The 10,406-nt window shown below is 57.8% G+C and overlaps 1 protein-coding gene across 1 annotated transcript; it reads left to right on the top strand.

Annotated features, from left to right (window-relative positions):
• Nucleotides 1-4,079: 4,079 nt before the first annotated feature.
• Nucleotides 4,080-8,974, top strand: SLC32A1 (solute carrier family 32 member 1). The gene is made up of 2 exons (XM_030826488.1): nt 4,080-4,708; nt 7,050-8,974. The coding sequence occupies exons 1-2, from the start codon at nt 4,319-4,321 to the stop codon at nt 8,235-8,237; spliced, it is 1,578 nt and encodes a 525-aa protein (XP_030682348.1). The 5' UTR covers nt 4,080-4,318; the 3' UTR covers nt 8,238-8,974.
• Nucleotides 8,975-10,406: the final 1,432 nt, after the last annotated feature.

The raw sequence follows: 10,406 nt of genomic DNA, 5'->3' as shown, positions 1-10,406 counted from the left end.
GTTCTGGCATCAGCAACAGAGGAAGGCTGTGGCATCTCTGCCTCTTTTGTGTCCCACTGGCTGGTGGCTGCGTCCAGCAAGCCCTGCTTCCATCTCCATCTCCCTGCTTGGTCCTTTTTATGTCTCCCCTGCCCCTTTCTGCCCTTTGTTCTCTCCTCTTTTCCCCTTCAGTGATCACACAAGAGTAGTCCTGACTACTGGTCTCAGTGTGACTGCGTGTGTGTGATTTCTTGTGTCTGGGGGCTTGTCAGTGTGTGTGTGTGTGTGTCTTTACCTCTTCTTGCACTGCTGTGTGTCTCAGCCTGTTATCCTGGTGCCTCTGCCCATGCAGAGGGACCCACCAGTGTCTGTCCTGATTTCTTTGTGTGGTAGGCAGTCTTGGTACAAATCTTGCATGTGTCTGTCTGTGTGCTGGCCTGTTCGTGACCTGTGTGTTGCTCTGTCAATGTACTAGAATGCTCTGTTCAATCTACTAGAATCTCTATGTTGTCCTCATGTTTTTGTACATCTATCCATTGGCTTGTCATGCTCTGTGTGAATGTATGTGTGTGTTGTGCTTCAACTCAGGGGACCAGCCTACTGCAAAATCCTCTCCTAGGGGACCCCTCTAGAGGAGCTATTTGGGAGAATTTGGAGGTTGATGGCTTTGCCAGGGCAGAGCCCAGCTCACTACCAGCAAGGGAAGTCATCCTGTTGGTCTCCTGGGCTCTTCCCTCTCCCTGCTCCTGACCTCCATCCCCTTCTCTCCAGGTCAGCTTGGGACTGTGAGGAGCAGGGACAGAGAGCTTCAAAGACAGAAGAGCGTACATTCCAACTCCCTCAACCCCCAGATCCAATCGCAGGCTTTTTCTTGTGCACTCCCATTTCCACCCCCCGCCCCACAATGAGAGCTGGCTGTTGAGTATAGTAACTACAACAATCACAAAATAATTGCTATCATGTATTGGGCAGGCAGCACCTGTTAAGCATTTCATATACAAGATCTCATTGAATTTTCTCAATAATTCTATGAGGCTGTTATTCTTATTTTCACATTTTAGAGATGAGGAAATGGAAGCTAGGAGAAGTCAAGGAAATAGTCAATGTCATAGAATTAGTATGTGATGGGGTAGAATTATTCAATAAACTGTGGGTTGTTTGAGAGCTTGCCACACCTGCCTTCAGCCTGGGAAGAGGCATTTATTACAAACAGCAGGAAAGGAGGGAAATATGGGAGTTCCTTTCCCAACTGCTGGCATCTAATTATAGCCAGGGGGACTAGAATCTGGTTTTGAATTTCATCTCTTTGGACAATAAGGTGGTCAAATACCAAATGACAACCAGGGAGAAAGGATTTAAGGACAAGACGAGGTAGTGCAGGGTAAGGCATACTGGAAAGAGCCTTAGGATTCCTGGGGGTTCTAGCCTGGCTTTAACCTGGATTCTGTGTGACCTTGGGCAGGACACTTCCTTGCTCAGGCCTGAGTTTGCTTGTCTGTAAAACTAGGATAAATGTGAGGTTCTGTTGGGATGTTTGGGGGAGGTTTAAACATTGCAGAAAGGAAAATTGGACTCAGGGCTTTCTAAGGTCCCTCCTAGACCCAAGAATTGGAGTGGGTAGTATAGGAAGAGACTATGCTTGTGTCATCTTGACAATCCCTGGAATAGCCAGAACAGAATCACATGCACAGGAAGGGCTGTGAAAAGGTTCACTGAATGAAGGAATAAATGACCCCATCTCTCACTGATGAAAAAACATCACAGCCCACTTTAGACTCACTTGTCAGAGAAGGCTTCAGTGGCCATCCTAAGGTCTGGGTATAACGGTGTGGAGGAGGCACTGGGGAATCCTACAAAGACCCAGCCTCTGCCCAGATCATCTCATGTGGGCCAAAGAATTTCACCAGAAACAGAAGGGGAGGATGGCAATTAGGATGTGGAGATCTTTGTCTATAGGAATCTGTAGGGAAAATTCTGTCTCTCTTTCCCGTATCTGAGAATTGGGGTGGGCCGAGGGTCTCTGCATAGGGCAAATTTCGGATGGGGGATCGCTTCTGTTTAGAAGTCTCCTTGGAGGAGAGGATCTCTGTGTTTGGAGGAAGAATCTCTTTCCTGTCTTTGTTCTGGGTCTTGTCATGACTTGGAGTGTCTGTATTTGGAGGATGGTTCTATGGAGGGGTCTTTTTTTGTTTTGTTTTTTTATTTTGTTTTGTTTTGTTTTGTTTTTTTGGCTTTAGTAGCTGGAGGCTAAGAAGAGGATTTCTGTCTTGGTTTCCACCACACAGGAGCTAGGGGCTTTCCAGAGCTTCTGGGGAAATTAAGGGGGTACCTGGGGAAAGGTTAGGAGCATCTCTGTCCAATGTGGTGGAGGTTCCCTATCTGGAGAGAAGCCTCCTCCGGGAGACCTGGAGGTGCTTGGGCTGGGAGGAGGTGGCAGGAGGCGGGAGGGTGTAGAGAGGGAAGCCTGTCTTGTCCTGGCAGCTCCAACTCTCTGGCCAAAGCCCTCGGGCCGCCCTACTTGTGCGCTGACGTGAGCTAATCTAGAAATACTGCAGAGAAGGAGTGGACTGGGGTTCCCAGGGAGAAAGGGCCTCGGGAGAGGGGAGATGGGGAGCTGCTTCCTTTTTTGTTTCCTTCGGTTTTTCCGTCCGCCCCCGCCCCCACTTCCAGTCACAGCCGCTGCTTCTCCATTCAGGCTGGGACTGCCAGGTGGAGCCCTGAGGTTTACTGCTCAGGAGGATTCCGGCCAGGACCTCAGCTGGGGACTTACGCTGGGACCCATTCAGAGCAGCGGACCCTCACGGAGACTACTACAAAGGGACTCACACAGGCACGAACGTAGACAACCCCATTCGGGAACACATACGCAATCCAACACACTAGCTCTGGCACACACACTCGAATGCGCACAAAACCACACAGACACAGAACACACGCGGTTACCAAACCTCATTCTCAGAGGCCACACTGATCCAACCTCAAGCAGAGTCTGATACAGCATCGGTCTTTGTCTCTGGGTCTCTCCCTTATTCGCGCTCACACACCCGTACCCCAATCAACACAAACAGCCCAGGCTCTCACCGCCTGGAGGCGGCCGTCGGAGCAGGGCCCCAGCACACCGCGAGCCTCTGCTTCCTCGGCCTTGCAGCGCCGCGAGCCCTTCTTTCCTCCGCGCCTGGCCCCGTCTGCACCCCTCTCGGCGTGGGCATTCGCAGACCCGCTAGGAGGCTGCCGAGAGGTGTCCTCATAGAGTCCTGCCTTCTTCCAGACCCCCCAAACGAAAAGAAAGAGAAAAGCCAACCTTTCGCCTCCATTCTGCACGCATTTGGAGAGCGGCTGGTGGCAAGCGATGCGCACAATCGCTTCCCTCGCGGCGTCCCTGGACGGGCGGAGAGAACCCGGGTGACTGAGCCTGAGGCTGAGCTTCCTTGGGAGCGTTCCATGCCAGCCACTTCTACCTTCACGAGGGACTCGCGGCCGGGTTTACGCGCGAAGGATGGGTGCCAGGGAAACAGACTGACTTCTGGACGACCCGCTCCGCGAGAGACTGACAACTCAGTCCTGCGGGCTTTCGGGGCGCCCAGACCAGTCCTTAGCCAGAGGATCTGGGGCTGCACAGCTCCCGGACTCTGGAGGGGGTGGTCCAGGGGCGGGAGACTGCGAGCATCAGCCCACGCCGGCCCCCTCCCACCCTGCGGCGGCGAGGTGGGAAGGGCCAGGATGCGAGCTTAGCACCTCCCCTAGAAATGCAGCACTTCGCCCCCCCGTCTCCCCTGCCCTCGGCGCTCCCTCTTTCACGCGCTCCCTCCCTCCTCCTTCCCAAGGGCGCCCTTCTTCTGCCCCCAGCTCACGTCTGAATCCCTCGGCGCCCCCTTTCTCTTCTCCTAGCCCCTTCCTCACGTCCCCTGCCTCCGGGTATTTCCTCTCTCCAGCCCCCCACCCCCGCACCGCCTGATTCCGAGGGGCGGGAGCGCATTGGGCCGCGCACGGGTGGGGGCGCCGCGCCAGCTTCGCGTAGCTGCTCTGACGCCGCTGCCGCCGCCGCCGCCACCGCCGCCGCCGCCCTCCGCAGCCCAGCCTGCGCCCCGCGGCAGCTCCGCAGTGCACTAGCCACCACCGCCGCCGCCGCCGCTCCGCCAGACCTGCTGCCAGCTTGCCCGGTCCAGCCCTGAGAGAGCCTCGAACGCCAGCTGCGAGGGTCATGAGCCAGAGAGCCCCGGGGCGCCGCGCGGAGAGCAAGCGGAGATAGCGACTTTGCGCCCCCCAGACCTCTCCGTCTTGCATCGCGTTCCCCGCATCCTCGGGTCCTTCTGTCCTTTCCGCTGTCCCTACCGCCGCCATGGCCACCTTGCTCCGCAGCAAGCTGTCCAACGTGGCCACGTCCGTGTCCAACAAGTCCCAGGCCAAGATGAGCGGCATGTTCGCCAGGATGGGTTTTCAGGCGGCCACGGATGAGGAGGCGGTGGGCTTCGCGCATTGCGACGACCTCGACTTTGAGCACCGCCAGGGCCTGCAGATGGACATCCTGAAAGCCGAGGGAGAGCCCTGCGGGGACGAGGGCGCTGAAGCGCCCGTCGAGGGAGACATCCATTATCAGCGAGGCAGCGGAGTTCCTCTGCCGCCCTCGGGCTCCAAGGACCAGGTGGGAGGTGGTGGCGAGTTCGGGGGCCACGACAAGCCCAAAATCACGGCGTGGGAGGCAGGCTGGAATGTGACCAACGCCATCCAGGTGAGCGCGGGATTCCCAGTTCTGCCTGCCCTCCCCCTGCCCAGCTTAGCGTGCCGGGCTCTGCCCCCGACAGTCATCCGGTGATCTCGGCCTCGAGACCCCCTCCTGTACCCAGGAATCTCCCTTTCTCCATCCCTCCCAGCCCTGCGCGGGGACCTACGCCCCCAGGCGGTGTCTCCCGCCCTAACCCACGCTCCCTCCCAGGGCACCAGCTGCAAGACCGCTAGGCTGAGGTTCGGTCTGAGACACCTGTCCGGAGACACTGCAAAAGTGAAGGAAATGGGGGAGGGAGCGGAGAGGGATGAGAAAGAAAGAAAATCAGGATTGGAGGGCACGGTTTGGTCTTGGACTCTGGAAGGGATTCACAGCTGCATTTTTGGGAGGAAACAAGAAGGGGAAATCGCTGAGGTCGGAGTCTCCTCCCCCCGCACACAGGCATAGACACGCACACGTACATAGGCAGGCACACCACATGCCCACAGCCCCCCTTCCCACGAACAAACGCGCAGGCACAGGCGCACACGACATGCATCTATATATAGACCACAGTACTATCCCCAAATGCACCTGCGTACACCCCTACATCTCCACACACAAAAGCATATACCTGCACATACCAAACACATGAATACTCGTTTGAACATATGCACACACACATGCACAGACGCATGCAGACAGGAACCAGCCTGCTCCCTCAGGTGCGGCCCTGTTGGAGACATACAGGTATACACACACGAACGCGCACACGTGCTCCCACACAAGCACATTTAGTCCGCAATAATCCGGCATTACCCGTGCACAGACTCGCCCCTCTCGCCCGAAATCCCGGCTGCACCGCAAAGAGGCGGCCATCTCCTCCCCGTGTGACCCTGGCGAAGCCCTCTCCAGAGGCTAAGAATGGCCCCTGCTCTCTAGGCCCTCTCCCCTTATTCCCAACCCCCCACTCCCCACCAGGCGGCGCAGGACTCCTCCATAGGGAGCAGGTTTGGAGTCTTGGCAACCACCTCTGAGCTAGCAGGGGCTGGCAGGCCGCGGATTTCTGGGCCGAAGGAGACTTCAGCTCTAGGCACCCCCGGACCCTTACAGCTTGGCCCCGCGGCGTCCCTGGAGCGCACTATCACTGGGGCCACGGAAGGCAGGTTTTCTGGGAGCAGAGGCCTCCCAGGGGTTGCTCCATGTCTCGGGGTCAGCAGGACTCCACCGGGCCCTGCACACCAGATGGCCCGACTCAAGGCGCTTTCCGCTCCGGGGCCCGGCGAGAGGGCCTTGCTGGATCACGGACCCGGGGCTGCTCCCACCTTCGCTGTGCCTCACGACTTCCCGGGGCGTCTTTCAAGGCTCCGTTTGATAGGCCCCAAGGGAGGCCAGGGCAGGAGGCTGGAGGCTCGTAGGCCTCCGGGACCCTGGATTTCGTTAGCTCTTAGTCCCCATGTGGATTCTAAACCCTACAGCCCTGTCCGCCCGACCCTGAAGCTTCTGGTTCTAGACTCTTTTCGGTTTGGCTTTCTAGCCTCCCTGGCGCCTTCCCGCTAAGCTCCTCCTCCTGCTTGCCTCCGCATCCTCCACTTAGTCCCCTTCCTTAGGTCTCGCCCTCGCCTCATTCTAACTCCAGCCTTGTCCTAAGACTCTCAATTTCCAGCCCTGCTTCCTCCTCCCCGAGCCCTGCTTCCTCCTCCCCGAGCCCTGCTCCCTGAGCGTCTTCACATTGTCTCTGTTCTTGCCTCCCAGGGGCTTTGCCCCACCTTCAGCCCCTCTCCCTCTCTACCCTATCTCCTTTTCGCCCCACAACTGCCGCCTTTAACGTTTCCTCCTCTGGTTTGAGCCTGAGACGCCCGAGTTTCACTCTTTAGCTCCCGTGCCCCATTCCAGCCCCACCACAAATCCCGTGCGGCCCAGGCCCAGCTCGCTACCTTTCTTAGCGCCCCTTTTCGACCACTCTCCCTCCTGTCCCTTCTCATCTCCTCCCCCAACTCCTCATTCTGGTCCTTTCCCCAGGAACCATCCCGAAGTATCTCCCTTCCCTCCTGTGGCTTCTCCCTATTATCAGCCCTCTCCCATCCTAGCCCTCTCGCTATCTCCAGCCATTAGCGCACCTTTCCTTCTCAGATCCGTCCATACATCCCTCCCTCTCCATCTCTGGCTCGACACCCGGGCTCACTATTAGCTCCCCTACATCCACCCCGCAGCCTGCTCTTAACCTCTTCTCCCCGGCGGCTCAGACCCAATTCTCAGTGTTCTTAGCGCCCCCTTCGGGCCACAGCGTTAAGCCACGCCCCCCGGGCCCCTCATCTGTTGCCAAGTTCGCTGAGCGTCCGCGTCTGGTTGCCTCTCCGCCCCACAGGGCATGTTCGTGCTGGGCCTACCCTACGCCATCCTGCACGGCGGCTACCTGGGGTTGTTTCTCATCATCTTCGCCGCCGTTGTGTGCTGCTACACCGGCAAGATCCTCATCGCGTGCCTGTACGAGGAGAATGAAGACGGCGAGGTGGTGCGCGTGCGGGACTCGTACGTGGCCATAGCTAACGCCTGCTGCGCCCCGCGCTTCCCAACGCTGGGCGGCCGAGTGGTGAACGTAGCGCAGATCATCGAGCTGGTGATGACGTGCATCCTATACGTGGTGGTGAGTGGCAACCTCATGTACAACAGCTTCCCGGGGCTGCCCGTGTCGCAGAAGTCCTGGTCCATTATCGCCACGGCCGTGCTGCTGCCTTGCGCCTTCCTTAAGAACCTCAAGGCCGTGTCCAAGTTCAGTCTGCTGTGCACTCTGGCCCACTTCGTCATCAATATCCTGGTCATAGCCTACTGTCTATCGCGGGCGCGCGACTGGGCCTGGGAGAAGGTCAAGTTCTACATCGACGTTAAGAAGTTCCCCATCTCCATTGGCATCATCGTGTTCAGCTACACGTCGCAGATCTTCCTGCCTTCGCTGGAGGGCAATATGCAGCAGCCCAGCGAGTTCCACTGCATGATGAACTGGACGCACATCGCAGCCTGCGTGCTCAAGGGCCTCTTCGCGCTCGTCGCCTACCTCACCTGGGCCGACGAGACCAAGGAGGTCATCACGGATAACCTGCCCGGCTCCATCCGCGCCGTGGTCAACATCTTTCTGGTGGCCAAGGCGCTGTTGTCCTATCCTCTGCCATTCTTTGCCGCTGTCGAGGTGCTGGAGAAGTCGCTCTTCCAGGAGGGCAGCCGCGCCTTTTTCCCGGCCTGCTACGGCGGCGACGGGCGCCTGAAGTCCTGGGGGTTGACGCTGCGCTGCGCGCTCGTCGTCTTCACGCTGCTCATGGCCATTTATGTGCCGCACTTCGCGCTGCTCATGGGCCTCACCGGCAGCCTCACGGGCGCCGGCCTCTGTTTCTTGCTGCCCAGCCTCTTTCACCTGCGCCTGCTCTGGCGCAAGCTGCTGTGGCACCAAGTCTTCTTCGACGTCGCCATCTTCGTCATCGGCGGCATCTGCAGCGTGTCCGGCTTCGTGCACTCGCTCGAGGGCCTCATCGAGGCCTACCGAACCAACGCGGAGGACTAGGGCGCAAGGGCGAGCCCCTGCCACGCGTCTGCGCTCTCTCCCTTCTCCCCTCACCCCGCCCCCATCAGCCCAGTGCGCCCTGCCGCCGCGCTTGGGAAGCCAAGCTTTAAACATCTCTGGTTCCTAGTTTCTGATAATTCGGGGATGGGGGAGGGGTGGGAGGGGATAGGGATTCACGATCCATCGCGTCTGCGTTTCTGTTGTCCTTTCTTTTCCACAACACCCTGGTTTTGCGGGGAGGCGGGGTGCATTTGCGGGCAGGCTTCTCTGTCTTTCCAAGTGGGGCCCCGACACTTTGGTTCCAGTCATTGAGGGGGTTGGGAAGGGAGGGAGAGGGGGCGCAGCTCGCAGGCGTGGCAACTTGACCTTGGGGGGACATTTCACATCCATCCAGTGCTCGGAATCTACAGCGTCCAGGCATTTCCAGCAAGAGCGCTTCCCATTCCGGAGACGTTTCAACCCTGCAGCGGGAAAGGCTGACTGGGAAATCCATTTTGGGTGGGCGATTTCCTTCAACGAAGCCGGGAGGCGAGAAGCCGCGGCGGGGCCAGCTTGCCTGCCGGTTTTCAGGAATCTAAACTCTCATCTTGTGCAATTTATCAGGTGTGGAACTGTTCTACTGTACGTGTGGTGTGCTCGTGGTGAATAAGATGAAATGTATATCAGAAAAAAAAATCTATCTCTAATTTAGAGTGCGGTACATAAATATATCCGCAAATAAAGAAGAGACAAAGGCTTGCGCGGCCCGGTGTCGGGTTTGTGTGTTCGTACCAGCCGGGATCCCCTGGCGCTGGGAGGCGTGGGAACTGGCTCCCGCCGGCTGAAACCGGAGATGGTGAGCAGCTATGGTTAAAGGGTCCGGGGAGGGCTCTAGGGAGCACAAAGATTAGTTGGCGGCGAGGAGGCTCCTCAGGTGTGAGGAGGAAGCTGAAGACCGAGAGTGCTGTAGCGGCCCCCTCAGCTGCCAGGTCGAGGTTTGTTCGAATCTCTCCCTCGGGGGCGGGTCCATCTGCGAATTTGGTGGAAGCTCTCAACTTCCAACCTCAAAACAGAGAGGGACAGGGGGAGCTTTTATGTACCAGAGCTTTATAAATTTGTTCAACAAATATTTATAAACAGCCAGTCAGGGCTGGGGCAGTGTTGGAAATCTGGAGAAAGAAACTCAGCCTTGCCCTCCTGGAGCTTACAGTCTAGTGAGGTGGAGACAGGCAATAAACAAGGACAGGCAGGAATCCATAACGTGACTTCAGATTGTGAAGAGGGCTATAAAGGAAGTCAGAAGTGGGCTGGGCCTTTCACCAGGTGCCCAGAGCCACGAGCCAATCTGGCCTGGCAGGAGGCATCTCCCACCTAGGAGAACCCTGCCCTGCAATCCAAGGTGGGGTTTGCACAGCCACAGCAAAGAGATCTGACTCTAGAATCAACAGCCTCAAGCTGTAGGGTCCCAGTCTACCCCTATCTTGCGCAGCCTGTCTGATAAAGTGTTTGCCTGAATTACCCGAAAGATCTAGTCTTTTTTGTGCTGATCCCACTCCAGGCGCAGCACCTGCACTGCCTCCAGGAGGGCCAGTCCAGGGACTGTTGGGAAAGGTCAGAGTCAGACTTTCTGGGTGGGAGCCGGGAGTGCAAGTCGGCTGGGTGGATTCCAGGGTCCGCTCTCACCACGGAGGCAGAGGCTTCGTTAGGAATGACGTCTCCAGGTGCGAATGGTGCACGGGAAAGAAGCCAGGGAGAATGCCTAAGTAGGGTGTGTGTTGCTCCCCGCCCGCTTGTAAGGGGCGTGTGAGAGGCTAGTTGATATGCGTGTGGGGTGGGGCAGGCTGCATCGTGTGTTGTGAGAACCTTGGTAAGTGTGTGTGCGTGTGTGCAGAGCATCCGGGTGGGCGTGCTCCCTAAAGCGCCTGCGACAGAGATGACCTCGCATCACCCTGGTTCTGCGGCCACAGAACTGGAGTGGGAAGGGAGGAGGGATAGGACCCGGTGTCCTCAGCCATCACCGTGGCTCTAATGCTTTAAACGGGCCATCTGAGAGGTCCGCTACCTTCGGCCTAATTCCCCGGTGTCACTATTGTCGCGCGTTCAGGATCCGGGACTGGCTGAAGGGTCCTCAGTTTCTCGTCTTCCCATGACCACTGACGTCTCCCAGACCTGGGGCGGAGGGGTGGGGTG

This window comes from Nomascus leucogenys, chromosome 13 (assembly GCF_006542625.1).
Source record: "Nomascus leucogenys isolate Asia chromosome 13, Asia_NLE_v1, whole genome shotgun sequence".
NCBI lineage: Eukaryota > Metazoa > Chordata > Mammalia > Primates > Hylobatidae > Nomascus > Nomascus leucogenys.
Note: the sequence above shows the minus strand (reverse complement) of the source record. Positions and strands in the feature narration are given on the sequence as shown.